The sequence below is a fragment of the Alosa pseudoharengus genome, unplaced genomic scaffold, assembly GCF_046254945.1.
Source record: "Alosa pseudoharengus isolate Yale_2024_CS ecotype anadromous, Long Island Sound unplaced genomic scaffold, YU_APseudo_1.1 YU_APseudo_1.1_scf_24, whole genome shotgun sequence".
Taxonomy (NCBI): domain Eukaryota; kingdom Metazoa; phylum Chordata; class Actinopteri; order Clupeiformes; family Clupeidae; genus Alosa; species Alosa pseudoharengus.
The window spans coordinates 17,802,849-17,822,663 of NW_027468689.1; the positions used below are offsets into that span (position 1 = coordinate 17,802,849).

The following is a 19,815-nucleotide window of genomic DNA, read 5'->3' on the forward strand; positions in this document are numbered from 1 at the left end:
TTTAGGATGCCATATCCAGTTATATCCAGCAAAGTTCAACAATTAGATGTTAGAACTGTGGATGTGTTACACATAAAACAAACACAAAGGATGAAAAGCAGTCCTTTTTATTTTGGTGTTACATATATATTTCCACCAGTACAGTATATATTTCCACTGTATTACACCCTGTAGTGGTTGGGTCTCCACCTCCACCTTTTAAAGGTGCAGTCAGTGACCGTACGCGATTTCAAGCCCATAACATTTTTTGTCACATTCAGCAATCATCTCCCCACGATCCGTGATCCAAAAACTGGAAAAAAACTGGTGGGGGCAGTCTGCCCTCCAAACAAAAACCAAACCCTATGTGTAGTTTCTCTGAAAATACTGAAGGAAGGGGTGAGCTACCTCTCTGGTGTGTTTGGTTAAAATATAATGTATGGTGTTTTGGACGAAAGTGACGAAAGGCTAATAATTTTAAATATAAACATAAACCTAATAAAAACAAGACTTCCTGCGCAATCGCTGATTGGAAATCTGTACCCAACTAGTGCCAAGGACGTTGCTGTGCTCCCCAAAGAACTCAAGCCAGGCCAGCCCAGATCCAGCCTATATATAGGGTTCAAATCAAGTCAACCTTTTTGTGTAGAACATTTAAAAAAAAAAACAGTTGTTGTACCAAAAGCCTTTGGTTCAGACCAATGCTAGATCGGAGCCAATCTCATGCCAGATAAGGTAGGGCCAGACCAGGGCCTAGTTTCCAGATAACGACGGATGTATGCACTTACAAAAGTTTTCTATGATGGATCTTACAAACGATTTGATTTTTCCGCATGCTTCCTGAACATCCTCGTAGCGTGAATGCATATGCACTGCTCTTAAGGTGTTCTTAAGGGGAGCTGTCTACGTTAACAGTTCTGAAATATCCTCTAATTTGATGATATCATATGACTTCACGTCACGGCTGCCGTTTGAGCTTCAGACCTACATGTTAATTAATGTTGACATCTACAAGCATCCCCTGGTATGCCTATGCCACACACGGGCATAACTAATAATAATTATCAAGATTAGATTGTTACACCGTTTTCATGTTTGTTGCACAATGTGTGAACATAGGCTATTAGGCTACTCAATACATCTGACATGTCTGCTCTTCGCCACTTGTGACTGTCCCGCAGTGTGCGTATGGTAGACTGCCTACGCAATAATGTTTTGGGGTGTCATTGAAGAAGACATTTGATGATGAGGTAGAAGGCGAGGAAGATACTGAGAGATGCCTAAATAATAACCTATAGGATGATGATAGATTTTGATGCAGCACAGGTCATTTTAGCCACGAGTGCTTTGCGATGTTCTTAAGCAACGAGGGTTTAAGGAAACATTCCGAATATTAAGATGTTCGTAAGACGGACTTTACGAACCACTTAGGCTTACGATGTTTTTGAGAAACTGGGCCCTCAGTTGTAGACTCATCTGCCATCTTGCTTGTCTGACCTGGCTGCAGTAAATGATAAATGGCCCCAATTACTCTCCTGAGGCGCTCGGGAGCATTTGTTCCTGTTGTTTCTTTTATTCTTCCCCTCTCTACTTGTAGTGATTAATCTGGGCCTATAAAGCAGCGTCCCATTCACAGTCAGCAAGCCGCAGTGCAGTGCAGACATACCCACCTTCACAAAACAACAGAATTGGGGCCTAATAGCTGCAACCTCTTTGGCTGCTCCAAATCTCCTCTTTTATGGAGACGGATATTTATTGCTGGCACTCCCTGCAGGGAAGACCTTTTTTTATAGGAGTTTTCATTTTTTTCCTTTTGCACAAGTGTGACAGAACAGCACAGGAGAGCTTGCTATTAAAGTCATAATACAAAGAGTAGAGCATTCAGATCTCACTGGAACTGACCGACAAAAGAGGAAAAGAATGTCACATCACTCGTCTCAAATCTTGTCATAGAAGCTAATTCAAGTCTTCACCTTGTAGAGACGGTGTTCTGCTTGTGCCGTCCCTTTCATGTTTTCCTCCTGGTCACCGTCACCCAATGAGTTCTGCATGTCGGTAAATTGCATTTGGTGCACTGACTTCTTTGATGTGAGGGCCGTGCGCGGCTCCTGGTGGAGCGGTGGCGTCTGTCGCGTAGGCAGCCTCACGCTGCACCTGTTCTTTGTCAGGGTGCAGCTCTCTGTCGACGGACATCAGAGAGAGGAGGCCGCACTGAGGGTCACACTCTCTCTCAGGCCTTTTTGAGGTCAAACTCAAACAACAGCTGGCCGGAGCAGATCAGACCCTGATCACCACATTAACTCATTTACTTCATTTAGCTGTACTTTTACTTCATCAGTGCTTTCACGTAATTCATTTAGCAGTGCTGCTTATACAAAGGGATTTGCTGTTTGGTACAGGTTCACGTATTTTTGGGACCTATGAGATTGGTTGTTTCTAGAAAAAAAGAAACAAAGATATACAAAGGCCCTGAGTAGCCCCAAGCTGCCTCAGATGTGGACCCAATCACTGTAAAAGACATTGGGTTCCTAATGTCAATGCTGGGCAAAGTGCAAAGTCAGTCTATGAGTAAAGTTCTCGTGCAGGAACTAACAGCATAATGTGGCACATGACAGCTTTTAGCTGCATCACCGATGATTGTGCTTGGGATCTTGCTCAAGGTATTAAATTTGCAAATAGATTTTGTACGAGAACATTCTACTTCAAGATCATCATAACACATTGTAGGATATTTCCTTCACCTCAGGTGAAGTTGTTGCCAATTAGCCACAGATTTTAACCTGTGAAATCTCCCTAATGCCTCTTGATATTTTTAGGAGCTTGGGTCTCGTCTTCTTCATTAGCGGTTCCTAGCTCATAATGAGGGGTAGCAGAGTGCAGCCTTGTGCGTGAGAGTTCCTGCCTGCCAGTTAGCTTCCTTTTCGTTGGCGTACTGTAAATCTGATCTTTTACTTTGAGAGTAAATTCAGATTTATTCATCATTTATATGCATCATATTTCTCATGTATAAGTATCATACAGTATTTAAAGGTCAGCTCTTGACATTTTTCACACAGACCTCTGTTTTCTCGAGGTCTGTCAGTAAGAAAAAATCAGTGTTACCTAGCCTGAGTTGCTGCAGCCAACAGCTAGCCAAGCAGCTACAATGCTACACTTTGGGGGCATCTATAAAATCATGAGTTTTTGAGTTTTTGAGTATTTAAAGGATTTTGTTTATCATATGCTCCATCTTTGATATTTGAAGACATAGTAACCACTCAGGTGTAAAGGTAGAAAGTGTTGCTCAGTTGCCCCTTTGAAACTTCTTAGTTTGTAGAGGAACAGTGTAGCTGGAGCCTGGAGCCTGCAGTCTGGGTTGTGTGTGCGCTGTTGCTGTCACGGTGTCGCAGAGCTCGCAGAAGGAATTAGTGGCTGTGGCTTTCATCCTCCTCTTGTGTTTACGCTGCTGCTATCTCCCCGAGGTCGTTAGTTAGTGCGCTGGAGGAGTTCGGTGTTAGAGGTGCTCCCAAACAGCCAGCACTGAGCAGCTCACACAGTCACCTCCTCAGGGACGGCACAGAAGAAAAGGGATTTTCCCTTTTTCTTCCTTCTTTCTCTCTCTCTCTCTTTCTCTCCTTCTCTTTTTCTCTCTGTGATTCTCTTTCTCTTATACTCACCAGTGTCGGAAAAATGTTGACCAATTTCCTCAAGGGATGTATAATAGGTACACATGGTTCAAAAACTGTGGAAATGTCCATTACAGGTCAGTCTCCCAAACTTTTCCCAATCTCATCATGAATTATATTCCTATCACAGATTAGCAGTAACAAACCAGGATGGTAACTAGTAGTATTTATTTTAATGAATGTAATACATCAAGTCAAGTCACTTTTATTTATAGCACATTTTTATATACATGTACAGTAATAAGTTATCACTAAGCACTAGCACTGTGCACTGTAGCCATTCCTCATTTTTATGCCATTTTTGGGACATGTGCTGCACAGTGTCAAATGCAGTGATGGCTTCTTAAAGAAATGAGAGGTCCCACACATGGAAAAAAATGAGACAAGATTCTCTTTTGACCATTTCAGCATTGCAATTCTAGTCTTTCCCATGTACTATATGTGCAATGGAAGACAAATTAGGACATCTAAGAGTTATATAATTGTTAAAGCCATATAATTACCTTGTTTGGGATAATCATGAACAATGGCTCTTGATTAGCTCATTTAAATGCACACTGAGTATCTGTGGTGCTGAATATTCACCCTTCTGTTGGGCTGCCTATAGTCCTGGCAACCCACTTGCCTGGTGAGATGAAGCCTAACGTTACGCCCAATAGCAGCAGACATTGATCGAGTACCTGGAGTGCTCTTGGCGTAGAAAGATGGGCATCCCTGCTGGGCCTGACTGCTCTCCTGAGGATTCGTTCTCCCCAGATCTTTTTTTTCTCCCTTTTGACTTCTTCTGTCTTCTATCCTTCAGGGACAATCCCATTCTCGGTACTAGTTTTTTTTTCTGTTGAAGGTGGAAAGTTACATGGCAAAAACCTACTGTACTCTGTGGCGCTTTTAAGGCCTCTGGTTGATTTTGCACAGTGGTTTCGCGACATGTGTCTTTCCATTATTATTTTCAGTCCAAGTGTGGATTGATTTTCAAAGCCTTCAGAAAAAAAAAAAATTACATGGTCGCGGGAGAATTTTCTGTTGTCCTGCAGAGTTGTGTGATGCAAGCGCATGCACAGTGAATTGTACGTGGCGGTAAATTTGCCAAATTGCACATCCCCTCTTGTTGAACCCCTTTTTCCCACCGGTGTTACCGTGGCAACCCTCCACAAAGACGTACAAGTGCATGTCCTTTCATGTGGCAAACTTACTGAATGGAATATCAATGTGGGCTCAGCAGCAAGCCAGTCTTTATCTTGGACTTTCTTTCTTTATCTCTCTCTCTCTCTCTCTCTCTCTCTCACACACACACACACACACACACACACACACACACACACACACACACACACAGATAAACACTTACATATATTTTTTATGCATTCTGTTTGATATTGCTCATGTTGCTCCAGTGTGTCCTCCCCAGAGGTTTGACAGTGGCCTTATCCTTAAAGAGATCATTATCAGTCATCAAAATTATTTGGAAGCTGCAGTCCATGATTCAGACTCAAAACATGGTCCATCTCTCATTTCATCTGTCATTTTTGACAGAGTGCTAAATCTTAATCATCTCATGTCAAGCTCACAATTTGTATTACATGAACAGTGCAGTGATGTGTGGTGAGGTCATTTGCTTGTGACCGTATCAACCAGTTACCAACCAGTATCAACCAGTTATGTTTCACTCTGGTACATGGTAACATAGGCCTAATGTTAGAGATTGAAATTACCCAAACTAAACATCTTTAACATATTTGAAATAAGTTACTTAGACCATGGAAGGTGAGGACATTCAAAGAAGGGATCTAGAAACATAGACAGTGATGGCAAGAGACACGGGCATATTGAATGTGCTCAATTCCGTTTCAATGGGATTGCACAGATGAGAGGCCTAGCATGTCTGTGTGCAGCTGAGCTTAAATTTAGTATTATACAGAACCATACAGAACTTACATTCATAACAGATCAGTGGGGGAAATTATTTTAGTTCATATTTTTATTTTAAGTCTTGTAATGTCTTTTCATTAAAACATATGACAGCTGAGGTGCTACCTCCCTTGGCTTTAATGAAAATGATGTGTTGTCTCTGAGTGGAGCCATTTTCTCTCAGAACATAAATTAGGGCTGTGTGCAACACCTTTTAAACAAAAATACTCAGGAGTTTCCACTTGTTATGGTGGACATCAAAGGCTGACATTTTAAAAAGCCCGACCGGCTGTTGTTAATACTGTTGATGTGTATTGTCAAGAGGCACCATTGTTTATCTTATTTTTCGAATGAATAATTATCATATTTATTATAGCCATTCTTATTCATTTATCCACTCTTCTGGACAATATGATAGTAAAGCCCTTTCTAATATAAACAGGATACCTCATACAACCTGCTGTATCTACGTTAGGATAGTGTCAATCACCAGCACTAACCTCAGCCTGACCACGCCCACCTAGATCTCCTTTCAGGGAGTAGTCTAGTCTCTCTAGTCTGGAACAACACCATAGTTCACTAGCGTTTTCATCAGTTGGCAGATTACCTGCCCAATCAGTGATGACAGGGGATGATGCTATAGTTTAGACACTGAAAGTGGCTGTGGTAAACAGTAGTAGCAACGACTGCAAACATCAAAAATTGCAATCGGAAGATTGTGTACATTTATTTACAGCAAGGCTCACATACATTGTTCCCTGACGATGGCAATGCTGTTTATTGTCAGTTTGTAAAGTTTAGGTAGGTAGTTACAGTAGGAAGTAACGTTATGAATCCCTGATCAATGTGATTGAAATCATTAGTCCAGCCTAACCAAAGTTAGTGCAAAGTCTATGCCCATTGCCATGTGAGTGCTGGAAAGGCTTCCCAATCGTGAGTGACCAGACTCTATTCACTTTGTGAATGAGTTTGGTTTACCAGGCTAGCACTAACCATGCTTTACATTAAAATATAACAGGAAAACAAACAGAGGCTTGTCTCTAACATTTTTTGTAAAAGTAAACATCTTCGTCCAGAAGTGCTAGCATGTATTGCAGAGATGCTCTTCTCCTTCTCCTTTTTAGTATGATTTATAATATGATTGTTTGTGTTTATGAAATATACATCCCCCATAATCATCCCCCATTGTAATCGGCTCATTCACTCCCTCACTCTCCACCTTAAGCTTGTGTATGGTGAACATTCTGGCCCATAATGGCTGCCGTACATCACCTAGGTGGTGAATAGTGAGGTTCCCCCTTGACTGTGAAAAGCTTTGAGTGTTGAGAAAAGCACTATGTAACGTGTTGTAGTTGTTGTGCAAATTTTCATATTTATATTGTATATACTGGGGATGTGTTGGAGCAGAATTAGCTTTGTCACCTTACAATAGGTCAGCCCAGGTTCGATCCCCGAATCCACCATTGTGAGTCCATGTCACTTTGAATAAAAGCGACTGCCAAACACCGATTACTTTTACACATAAAGCATGATGTAAATGACTGCTTCTTTTGCCCCCCCCCCCCCCCCCCCCCCCTTTTCAGGAGCTCTTCACGGCTGAGTGCAAATTCAAAGAGTCGGTGTTTGAAAACTATTACGTCATCTACTCGTCCCTGCTCTACCGACAGCAGGAGTCCGGCCGCGCCTGGTTCCTTGGCCTCAACAAGGAGGGCCAACCCATGAAGGGCAACCGGGTCAAGAAGACCAAACCTGCTGCTCACTTCCTGCCTAAGCCCATAGAAGGTGAGGGCCACTCACAAAAGGTTTCATTGGGCCTGGGAAAATGCCTGTGTGGAAATGAGAGCATGGTGGAATATTACAGTTGAAATGGTGTTTAAGTATTAATGAGTCAAATTCCTCCTGTAGTCTGGACTTAATAAAGCTTTGAAAGTCTTTTGGGTAAAGTTACAGGTAAATTATGCAGTTCTAGTAGCCTAGTAGGTGTAGTCTGGTTTGTATCTGTCTCAATTCCACACTTTCAGTGTAACAGGGAGGCTACACCAGGCGCGTAACTTAAGCATTTGCGTTGTGTCTGCAGCAACAATTAGCTTCCACTAGAAGTAGCTACACCAGACGTGATAGCGGCGCATACTGTACGTTCTAAAAAAATAGACCAGTCTTCCTAAATGGATTTTACCCGTTGCGAACGGAGCGCTTCACTTACGTGCCTGGTGTAGCTTCCCTGTTAGATCACACACACTGTAAGTCAAATTCAAAGTCAAATTTACTTATATAGCACATTATCATACATAATCATCATTTAATGTGCTTTACACAGACAGAACAAACAGATAAAATGGAAATAGCCCAAGTATAAAGGAATAGAAAAGAATATAAAAGAAGAAATAAAAAAATTAAATGAATGTTCAGATGATATGGGATAAGCCTAGCAGAGAAGGGTCATTAGAATAAGAGTATACATAACTATTTGTGTCAGAGCAAAAGTTGGATTTGGATTGCCAAAATTTTGACTGTTCAATTGTTAATAACTTTGATGAAACCATGCAGACTTTACTTCTCCATTTAGGTTTCAACTTCCTGAAATGACCTGAACTGTTTGTGATAACTCATGCTCATTGTTGAGTGTGACACTGTATAGAAATGGATTTGTCTTAAAGATTTACACATAGTAGGTACAGGAAGAGGCCAAGAAACAGGGTGTGTTCGAAACGGGAGACAGCTGCCTACTGCCTCCCTCCCTACATAGAGAGCTGTTTCACTAGACATGACTTTGGATTAAATGCATCTTTTAAAAATGAGCGTAGCACTCTAGAATCTTTGGTTAACACTACGGTATGACGTTAGCAAAGGCCTGACGTTAAACTAAATTAGCTTACGTAAGCTAGCAGGCTAACGGTATAAATTAGTTTTACGGCCGGCAGATATATCAGACCAGACGCTCTTAATGGTTACAACAATGGCATAATCAGATAGTAAATTGTTTATTTCTAATCTGTAATCTACAAATCTAAGCAAAATAAGGTCACACAAATGACATTTTAAACAGATTCAGCAGCCATTACCGATGTCATCCGCCATATTTGTTTACCTTTCACAGCTGTTTCAGATGTTGCCGCAAGGGATTATGGGTAGGAGGGAGCATGAAGTGTGCATCGATGCTGCCTTCAAAAATGACCGTTATTTGGGAATTCTAAGATATCTTAAAAGGCAGCAGAATTTGTTTTTTCGGTTTCGAACCGCACTTGCTGCCTTGCTCCCCAGTTAGATATGTTAAAAGGCAGCAACTTTACCCGTTTCGAACACACCCACAGTGTCCCACTACCTCTGTCACTTGAAACCACTTCTTTGTTCATCAGTGTTATTAGAGGCAGTAAATCACTCTCAGTTTTACCCCGATGTGCTCTTTCCTTCCTCCCAGTTGCCATGTACCGTGAGCCATCCCTGCATGACGTGGGCGAGGTGGTCCCGAAGGCCGGCGCCGTGCCGCCCAGCAAAAGCACAAGCGAGCCTGTGGTGATGAATGGAGGCAAGCCCGTCAGCAAGCCTGACAAGGAGACATAGCCCAGCCCTCCTCCTCTCCTCTCGTGGGAACAAAAGGGGGCCGCTTTGCACGGGCCCCCCTCTCCTCGCAAGGACTCTCTCTCTCACTCTCTTGCCCGTGAGTGTCAGATTCAAGGGCAAACAACACCCCTAAATACCCCCCCCCCTGCCAAAAAAAAAGAAAAGAAAAGAAATTCCTCCTCGACTTGTCTCTCTTCCAGGCACTTCGCCGCCAGCTGAATTGAAACAGAGAGGGGGGGCACAAGGACCGGGGTTCAACACAGTAAGGCAGGGGGAGGGTAGAGGAGGAGGAGGAGGAGGAGGAGGTGAAGGAGGAGGAGGAGGAGGTGGAGGAAGAGGAAGAGGAGGAGGAGGAGGACGATGAGGGGGACAGCTGGGATACCAGCCTTACAGACTATGTCACTGGAATGCCCTATGCGATATGGAATGCCTTTTTAAATCTCTTTTGATTCTGATTTGGTTTTTGGTTTATTTCGCTTTGTTTTTCTTCTTTTTCCTTTTCGTTTCTGTTCGTGACAATCTTCTGTGAGAATGATGCGATTCCATCTGCCTCACCCAGCGGCTTTGCCTGTGGAAGGCTGCCAACGACTCTTCTGGCGTTTGACTCACTGTTGCAGCCCGTTCCACGCCATTTAGGACTTTCAGTTTGTCGCTCCCGAATACCACGGCACACCAGCAATGGTCTGGAGAGATTGTTTGTACAGACACAAATCAAGATTGTCATCTATTTTCTATGTACGTATGAATGTTTGTATGTATGTGTGTTTGTATGTTTGTTTTCCTCTTTTGGTTCCTGCTTTCTGTTTACCCTTCAGTCCATCAAGTATTTTTCTTCCCAGTGGTCAAATCGTTCTCTGTTTGTTGTCCTCTGTAATAAATGGCCTAGGTTGAAGCATTTCATTCCTTTCCAGAAACACACGCAGCAAATAAGGAGATGGGATGCCAATGCTCGCTTCCTTAGACAAGTTTACAGTGATGGAATTGGAGGGCAAACATTTTTTGTGAACGATGTAACGATGAGCTCTTTCGCTCTGTGTGTTAGTTTTACAAATGACAAACACCCTGTGCAAACATTTGCGTTGCTACAAAGGCAAATCTTTCTGTAGGGTTTATGCAAGCTGAATTTAGGTGTGCGTCTAGACACGGGACGGCAGTAACCTGTTGGCACTTTAGGCCACTTAGGGTGAGCTGGGCTCCTGAGGAAGGACCGAGCACATATCAGATTCACCACGCTTTTTATCTGCTTTCGCCCGTCTCTTTTCACGTGACGAACACCTCAGACCAAATACCTCATCTCGGTCTCTGATGTTATGGGGGCCCCTTGGGTGTACGTTCACAGTGCGTCTGTCCATCGACCAGTGACCTGTTCCTTCTCCCCCTGCTGATGCTGGGGCTCACTACATTCTTAGTCGAACGGCGCCGATTGTCTCAAAAGCATCCTTGCGAATCAAACAGATCTTGTGGATCTTCTGCCCTGCGTCCCTGAAGCAGAGGCTGAATGTACATAGGCGTCATCATTCAGGGTGCTTGGCCCCGTAGATGTGTGTGTGTGTGTGTGTGTGTGTGTGTGTGTTTCGAGGCCGAGGTTAACGTCGCGTCATGTCTCCCGCACCCTGATTTTTTTCTTGTAGCAGCAAGGGTTTACAGGCACACTAAGTAGCATGGAGGTAACTGGTAAAGAAGATTATACTTGTAGAAATAGCAAAAATGATAAGACAGACACATATGCAGGATATGTACAGAGCAAAACGAAGACTATTTTTTAGTTTAATTGTTTTCTCTTTGGTTTCTGTCGCCGCATGTAAGGATGTCTCTTGTGCTGTAGCTAACAATCTGGGTTTGGCAGAAGCCCTTCTGTGATTGGGTTTAGGGTGCTTCTATTTCAGTCAGTTTCCAAAATGGAAGCAAGAGTAGTAGCATGACTGACTGAGATATCGATGTTTGGTTTGAAATATCGATGTTTATGTTTTTTGTCTCTGCGTTCAGGTTGGATGTTACTGTCCATCAGATCTTAGAAACAGTCTGCACTGAATTAAGGTGTTTGGCCAATGAGTTTTGATTCAGAGTGAATTCAGGTACTGAACAATGTAGCCAGGCAAGTTTGAGCTACATAAACTTCATGATTCACATTATATATTTTGTTTGTATTTGTTTTAAGTTTTAGTTTCTATAACAGTTGCCTGGAAATATACCATTTTGAGCCACTTGAGAATCTTAAAAGCCTTTTTGTCAAAAAGTTTGTATTAATCCTATATATGATCGACAATGCTAAAGCTAATTAATTATGTACGATTTGACATTTTGCTACATAAATAACTTAACTGACTTAGATAATGTTGTTATGTCAGAGATATATTCCAGACAGTTTCCAAAATCAAGCTGTTTTTAAGTATAGCAAACTCGGAGCATACAAATTAATGGCAAACCTGCTGTTCAAGAAACACTTTCATGCTTGTACATTGTCATGTTAACTGCAATGTCTGGAGTTTTTATTTTGGATGATTCACAGCCTTAATGGAAAACATTAACCCTTCTTTGAACATGGTTGAGCATGTGATTCATGGTCTTCTAGGTGACGTCCATTTTACTGGAGAGGAATGTTCAGCACAGCACTTTGTTAATGCTTCCTTGACTGGGTTGTACAACACATTATTTAAACAAAAATATCTCTCTCACACACACACTGTTTAATGTTTTGAAGTTGTATTGAAACAGTTGGGCTGATGTTCCCTGATTGATGGCGTGAGAGATTCTTCTGGAAGTGTGCACACCCACTGAATCAGGCCGTTGTACCATACACCTTGCCCAGCTAAACTAGTCCATAGAGGACTGGATTTATTTTTCTAAACAGACTGCTATTTAAATGTACTTAACTCTCAGCTCTTGGTTTTCTTCTTCTTCTTGGTTTTTATCTATCCTTCCCCCGTTTGTTTTTTTTTTCTTTTGTTTGTTTTTATTTTTCTTTTGTTTTCTTTGTTTATTCTTTTTTCGTTTTTGAATCTGCATCCACTGTTTGTTCTTGTAAGTCAACACTCTACTCTGGTGAGAACCAGTTGACCTAAGAGAAATGATGTATTTTTTCTTGTCTTTTCTAACTTGTCAAAAAAGAAAATCCTTCCAACAGGAGATCTCTGTTATTCTCTGATATACGTCCTTCTCTGGGGCTACTTCCCCGTGGTTTGTCTTGTCTCACCTGTTGCATGGTAGGGGGAAGGTACTTGGGTCCTGCATGTGGTAGGCTATATGTATCAAAACAAATGAAAAAAGATGAATAAGTCGGTATGTACCGCATACTTTAAATACAGTACATATATGCAAAACCAGTTTGTCAGCACTGTACAGTTTATGTCAATCCATTGTATACACAGAGACAACATATTGAATAAAACATTTATATAAAGGCTCAAAGGTTTTCGTCAAGCATTGTTGTTCATTTTATTTACTAATAATGCAAAAACGATTACTCACAGTAGAAAAAACAAAATGGGATACTTGACATCAGATGATTTCAGGTTCGGGCAAAAGATCTTGTAGTGCTGTAAAATAATGGCCCTGTTATTGAAATGCAATGAATATTTAAGCAATAGACATGACCTCATGAGATTTACTGTTTTTATATTGAATGCTCATTAGGTAAAACTCATGAAGCAAGATTCTGATTCAAAAGTTCAGAAAGAAACCTCACCTCAGTGAAGCACTGATTTACCTTACTTGTATAATCCGCTCGCAGACAATCTATAGATGTTCAGATTATTAACAAACTGACACTCTGTTTAGTACAGTTTATGGTTAAAGATTAAGTATTGGATAAGGTTATGTTCAGTGATTAACCATTATACTAAAGAGATCTCTGATCTCTGTGGTCTCTATGGTTGTACTATCCAAGTAAAGTGTCAACATCTACTCTTCAGTGCCATATCATGTGTTCTCGTAAGAATTAAAGGTGCTCTAAGGGATGTTACACAGTTTCTAAGCTATGGCATTTTTTGTCATACTGCAAACATCTCATGATGCACTAGCTGCCTGTCCCCTAAATACACTGTAGACAGCCTCTGTCGACAGCCCAGGCTCCAAAAATGGCAACAAAAACAGCCTGGTCCTGCCAGGACACATAGGCGCCGATTTATGTTTCCGTCGGTGGGTGCTCAAACAGTTAAATGCCCGATACCAACGCCATATTGCCATACGGTTTTTGAAAAGTAATGTATGCACTTCAACACTTTAGGAAATCAACAGCGGCCGACACACAAAATGGCAATACAGTTTGCGGGAGTCCATGGGCGTCACCCCCGAGGACATTTCTTAAATGCTGTTAAGCAAAGGTACAATTTTTTTGCACTTTCAGTCACCTACACTACGCCTAAATCACGCATGATCCGTCGTTTGACTCCTGAACAGTTTGCGTAACTCAGAAGGTTAATTGCGTTAACCCAAACTAAAAGGAAAAACACTTTGCTTTGTTTTTATAAACAGAAATTATATTTCGTGTTGACATCACGCCGTTAAAAAAACGAGATATAGCCTATCCATCCAGAAGCGTGCATTAGCCGACAGTAGTGGAGACAGTGGTTCTCAAACTTTGCCATATCCTACACTGGTGTAAAAGGTGTGTATGGTATCATATTTTTTGTAAAGATCTGCCAGGGATATTCTTAGGCCTATGAATGGTGTGCCTTCTCACTAAAGCATAGTCACTGGGCTCAGCTAGATGTAGCTTTCTCCTTCACCAACCTGTGAGCCTATGAGGCAGCACGTCGTCAGTGGCACTCTCAGGTCCTTCTCATCTGCTGATACAGCAACATGAGTATTCCACTATAGCATTGCTCCTCATTGCCTTACTCCTTTCCTTTTCAGAATGTTCTTTCTATCCATAATAATAAGTCTTTCTTCAGTGAATTAGCAAGATACCATCAGAAGCCAACAATCATAAAACACCTGTGCCCGCGCTCTCTCTCCCCTGTGCATTAAGCTGTCTGCGTGTTGTAGGCTAGATTTGCGTGAGTTCTTTCTATCTGCTTTACTTTTGCGAGTTGCGACCACTTCATCACATAGGCTATGTTATAGACGCTCTATGAGGTACCAGTGTTTAGCTGTGTCACAAAACAATAAGCTTTAAGGCCTTGCGTTAATTCTTCAGGTGGGAAGTGTCAGGAATTTTCATACGAGAGACGCTCTCATTGGTGGTTAGGATATGGAGTAGGGGATTGACAGCAACATAGCCAATCACATTATGAGAGATGCTGAATTTAACATCAACTGCGATGTTTGATTTTAAATTAATGTAAATTTAGCCGGGACTGTAAGCTGGCACACGTGGGTGCTCGATATTTTCCGTGGGTGTATCGGCGCCTATGCCTGGACCATGAAACATAACAAACTGTTCCAGCCAATCACCGACAAGATGCGCGTTCATGTAATTTTCAACTGCATGGGAGGGAGGGGCGAGCTAGCTTGCTGTTTTGTTTGAAACGTCAACAGAAGTGACGTTACCCAACCATGCTTAGAGAACCTTTAAACATGCAGACATAGAAGTATGCTGTTGTGGTGTATAACGGTAGCTTGGACCCACCTGCCTACTATCTTGGCTCATTTTCATTTCACAGAGATACTAGTCTGGCTCCTCTCAATGCGTTTACGTTTCCATCAGCCAGCAGGATGGTGGGCCAATTACTGTACTGTAGCTACGAGAGGGGATGGCGTTGAGTGTCGAAAAGACTGGTAAACGGTAGTAGCAATGCCTGCAAACATCAAAAAATTGTTGTCGGAAGAATGTATACATTCATACAGCATAGGTAAATACATTGTTTCCTGACTGCTGATTATCAGAGTATGTAAAGATTAGGCGAAGTAAAGTTAGAAATCCCCGATTAATGCTATTAGGTAGGTGGGACCAATGATTTCAAAGTTAACACACACATATCCTGATGATGCTAACGCTGGAAAAATTTTCCAATTGTGAGTACGGTTACACTTTACGGTAAGGGTACATGAATTATCATGAATTAATTCATTATTTATGATTACTTACCTTTATATCTTATGAATCATCAGGAATTGACATGAGTTCAGTCTCTCATTCGTGACCTCATGAATGAACAACAGACATACTTAAGACATTAAGTATGGTGGGTACATCATTTTGATTTATGATTTCTTAAGCATGATCATCATGATTACATGAATTTAAGGTTAATTGCTCATGAGCTCATCATGTCTGTGGCCCCTCAACTAAAGTGTTGAATAATGACATGTGTTTAGAGAACTGCAAAGTTGTGTTCAAATCAGAATCAGAATTGAGCAGCGATGACCACATTTTTGTCAGAAAAAGAAATAATCATGATCATGCTTAATAAATCATAATTCATAATGATGTGGCCACCGTACCTACTGTAATGATTTAGGTAATGTGCTGTTCATGTATGAGGTCACTAATGACAGACTATGAACTCATGTGAATTCCTGATGATTCGTGAGATATTAAGGAATGAAGTAATACATAAATCATTAATTAATTAATGCATGAATTCATGATAATTCATGTACGCTTACCATAAAGTGTTACCGTGAGTACCCAGACTCTCTTCATGAATCTGGCCATAAAACAGGTCTCAGTGAAGTGTGAGTACTTGTGCCAACTATAGTAGCTACATTTGCAGCTGACATTTTTTGAAAAAAAACATTGCATGAAACTCTATTTACCATTCATGAAGCTCTCTTAAGGGGCTTTTAGCTACAGCCATGTAAACTGCAGAATACAATGCAGCTTGCGTATCTTTCATCAGCATCCTAGCAAGGTACACATAATGCATGTTGTTTGGTCAGAAATGTTTGCATGTGTACCGGTATATGATTTATGGTTATTATGGCTTTTAGCCAAATGTTACATTGTCTTTCTCTTTTCTTTCTTTCCTTCTTTCTTTCTTTCTCTCTTGTTTGTCTTTATTTCTTTCTCTTCTTTTCTTTCATTCTTTCTTTTTTTTTGCCTTCTTTCTTTCTTTCTGCATTTCTGAATTTATACTTAATGGTGTGATGGTGTCTTAGTTAGTGATTGACATTTATGATTTTTTTTTTCAGCATTTTGCATGACATTTATTTTTTTCTGAAATGTTCACATTTATATGGTGCAATGGTTTTGTTAGAAACAGATGCTGAGAATTCCTGACAGCTGCATTTATGCTTCTCTTAAAGGTTGTATCAGCGATAGCGGGGATACGTCACTTCTGTTGATGTTCAAACAAAACAGAGAGCTAACTCGCTACTCCCTCCCCCTCCCTCCCGTGCAATCTAAACGCGCATCTCGTCGGTTATTGGTTGAAACACTTTATTTTGCTTTTGAATGGTTGCCAACCCCTGTTGCCAGCTATTGTTTTTGTGTGCAGATCTCAGAGCCTAGGCTGCCTACAGAGACACGTTTTTTTGACGGCCTGCTTATGGGGCAGGCAGCTAGCGGATCGTAAGGAAAGATTAGATGAATGTGATCATTTATGTTTGGGCCTTTTTTGGGCCTGAAATCGCTGATACAACCTTCAATGCACCAAGATATCAAAACATCACAACTCTGTAACAATGCCATTATCTGAAAGCCATTTTCACAATGCAACAATCATTTGTCTCGTCTGTTTCCACACTTATGCCAAGCTGCCTCATAAATTAAGAGTGATGTCCCTATACCCAAGGTGTCTTCCCACAATGCAACTCTCAAACAACGGAAACACATCTGGCTCAGATCCGGCTCTCCTTCGGGTCACCTGACACCTAAAGTCATCTATTATTGGAGGTCATTTCCCTAGGCATTCAACCATGGAGAGAAATGGTCTCTTTATTGTAATCATAGGAAGAAGACGATCATTCAGAATGGCATGAGAAAATACAAAGAGGGTCTTGGTCAGATGGATCATCATCTGTTTGGATCTAGTTTACCATTTTTGCTTTCTTTCTAGTGTGTGGGGTGGGTGTTAATGACTGCCAATATAAGGACATGATCAACTGCCAGCCGACCCAAATGACGTTAATGTCACTTGTAAATGAAAACCACCTCCATCCCATCAGGAATCAGGAAGTGTCACTCACTGACACCCAAATGTTTTGCAGAGGTGTGGGGCCTGGTGCTATTCCTCCGCTGACATTTGAGCAGCCAGAGGAAACAATGCCGCAGGCTTCGTCGTCGTCCTAATAACGACCTTGATGAACATCATTTGTCCTCGTCATCACTCGCTAAGTCACAGGTGACCCCAGGGAACAAAATTGCAAGGTGAGGAGGACATAAAACTGGGCATTAATCTTTGCAAATTGTTCACACAGAATGGAGTGTTGGCACAAAGGACCTCTCAAATTTGAAACCCAAAAGGGCTAATGCCCAACCCTCAAAATGTGCTGGATTAGTGGGTCACTGTTTCTTTTTCTCTGTCGACCTGAAGCAGAACTGAAGGCTTATTCACCAGGCAAGTCATTAACCTGAAATAGAATGATGCATGCTTATACTCTGTTACAATTCACCATTTTCAGTTTAGATTAATTAGATTCATTTACATTTTATATGGTCATATGGTCATTTGAAAGACAAATCTGGCCTTCAGGTGATGCCATATGTGTTTCACTGAACAGCTGAAACAGTAAATGTAGTCCAACTATGTGTGTGCCCACATATCTCTGATCAGTCACTTTGATGAGGTGCAGTTAGTTACACACCTAGTTACACAGCTCACCTAACAACTGCACCACCCAACATGCTACTACACGATCCTACAATGAGGGATGTTAGAAAAAAAAAAAATTATTCGCTTCAGACACCCTTCATATTCATTCTGAGTGTGTATCCTGGAAGACAGATCCAGTATAATAAAATCTCAGGATGCTGGAAGAAGGTGGTGATGGTTGGGGAAGGGTGGTGATGGTGGTGGTGATGGTGGGGGTGGGGGTGGTGTCAGCCAAAGGAGGCCCTGACAGAATACCCAAACACATCACATCTAGATAGATGGTGTGTGTGAGTGTGTGTTTGTTTGGGGGGGGGGGGGGTAAGTGAGGAGGTGAGAGTGAAGCGGGTGGTCTAGGGCCTACCTCAGCCCCCCTACCTTCCCTCCCTCCCTCCATCTACCCTCGGCCCGGCCGCTTGAGGGGGCGGCGAAGCGTGACAGATCGAGCGTTAGCCCGCTCGCTCGCTCGCGCGCGCGCCTCCTCGGGCTGGGCGAGGGCTGTCTGCCTGTTGTCACGCTCGGGGGAAGATTGCCTCGGAGACGCGCACAGCGAGGGAAGACAGAGAGTGGGGAGAGGAGAACCTGATTGCCCTCCACACAATCAAGAGGACTTCTAAGCCTCTTGACAGTCCTCAAGAGATGCCTGTAGGACATTTGTGAATTATCTGTCTTTTCTGTTCTCTCTCTCTATCTGTTTCTGTGTGTGTGTGTGTGTGTGTGTGTGTGTGTGTGTGTGTGTGTGTGTGTGTGTGTGTGTGTGTGACATGCACTATTTTAAAAAGGGTTGAGGTGTGTGAAGAACAAATAAAGCTTGACAAGGACGCTTGTGTGGTCAAGGATAACCTGGCAGTTGCAGGTCCTGGTGCTCGTTAAAAAAATAAATAAAATGCAGCTCCTCCCATGAGCACCAAACCCACTCTTAACAGTCCCATCCATAAACCTTATCTAAACCACTGCAGATGCACTTCAGGTGCAACAGTCCCTCTTCCATGACCCTCATGACATTTCATGCCATTTATCTAAACAACGACGGTAAAAGCTGAGATACTCTTGAAACCAGTTCCATGTCCCTCTGACCGTACCCAGTAGTGGATAACAAGACTGGACATGTTGGATTAACTAATACTTGGCACTCTGACAGATATGAAATGGGCATCTAGATGGAAGTTCACATGTGTGTGTGTGTTGGGTTGATGGAACTAAATAGCCATCCCACCTACCCATAGGCTTGACTTGGTTTACAAGCCATCTCAATATTACACGGCAGCATGTGATGTGATCAGGAAAGGCTGTGAAGGGCTAGCTGATGTCATGTTTTTGTATTGCCTTGACAATCAGCAGGGCTCATAGCCATCATTTCATTCAAAGGTTGCCTAGTTACACAATAGCAGGCTGTTAAATTGGATTGTCCCAGCATTGACGTAAATGGCCGTGGCATCTTAGGGAGCTGAACAGACCTCTGGGAATGCATCAACTACACAACAGAGCACTGAATAAATAACCAACTGAATTCACTTATTTAATTAAGTAATGTGGACATCGTTTGCACATAAATGAAATATGTTTAATCAATTCAGCATTTCCCGTTCAGTTTACAAAAATTATTCATGCCCTGATGCAAAACACAACTAATTTCAATGAGATCATTTGAACTGAGTTGACATGACACATACAGTACATGCCACTTCAACATCATTGTATGTAGCTTGAGGCCTGTGTTGGGAATAGGTATTTGGATATTGGAGTGGATATTACAGTGCCATTTGCTATAACAACCAATTCAAAGTCACTGCTTATTGATATGATGTATTCTAGTAGTAACACCAGACAGGGTTGAAGTGGTAATCAAGGGTCTTTGGTAACACATGCCTACTATGAAACCATCTGATAGCAGATTAGAACGAAGTGAGGTATAGAAGGTAAATGTAATGCACACCAAGGATTATTAGCGAGGTGCAGGCCACTGGCAAAAGAGAGAAAGGTATCGCACACTATGGCTCCATATTAAA

General features: G+C 41.9%; 1 protein-coding gene across 3 annotated transcripts in view; it reads left to right on the plus strand.

Annotated features, from left to right (window-relative positions):
* LOC143141974 (fibroblast growth factor 14) overlaps window positions 1-9,264 on the plus strand; it is a 78,998-nt gene extending 69,734 nt beyond the window's left edge. For all 3 annotated transcript variants that reach the window (XM_076302658.1, XM_076302659.1, XM_076302660.1), the window contains 2 exons: window positions 7,136-7,334; window positions 8,971-9,264. In XM_076302658.1, coding sequence (XP_076158773.1) covers window positions 7,136-7,334; window positions 8,971-9,113 — 342 coding nt within the window. In that variant the 3' untranslated portion in view covers window positions 9,114-9,264. The remainder of the gene's footprint in view (window positions 1-7,135; window positions 7,335-8,970) is intronic.
* The last annotated feature ends 10,551 nt before the right edge of the window (window positions 9,265-19,815 follow it).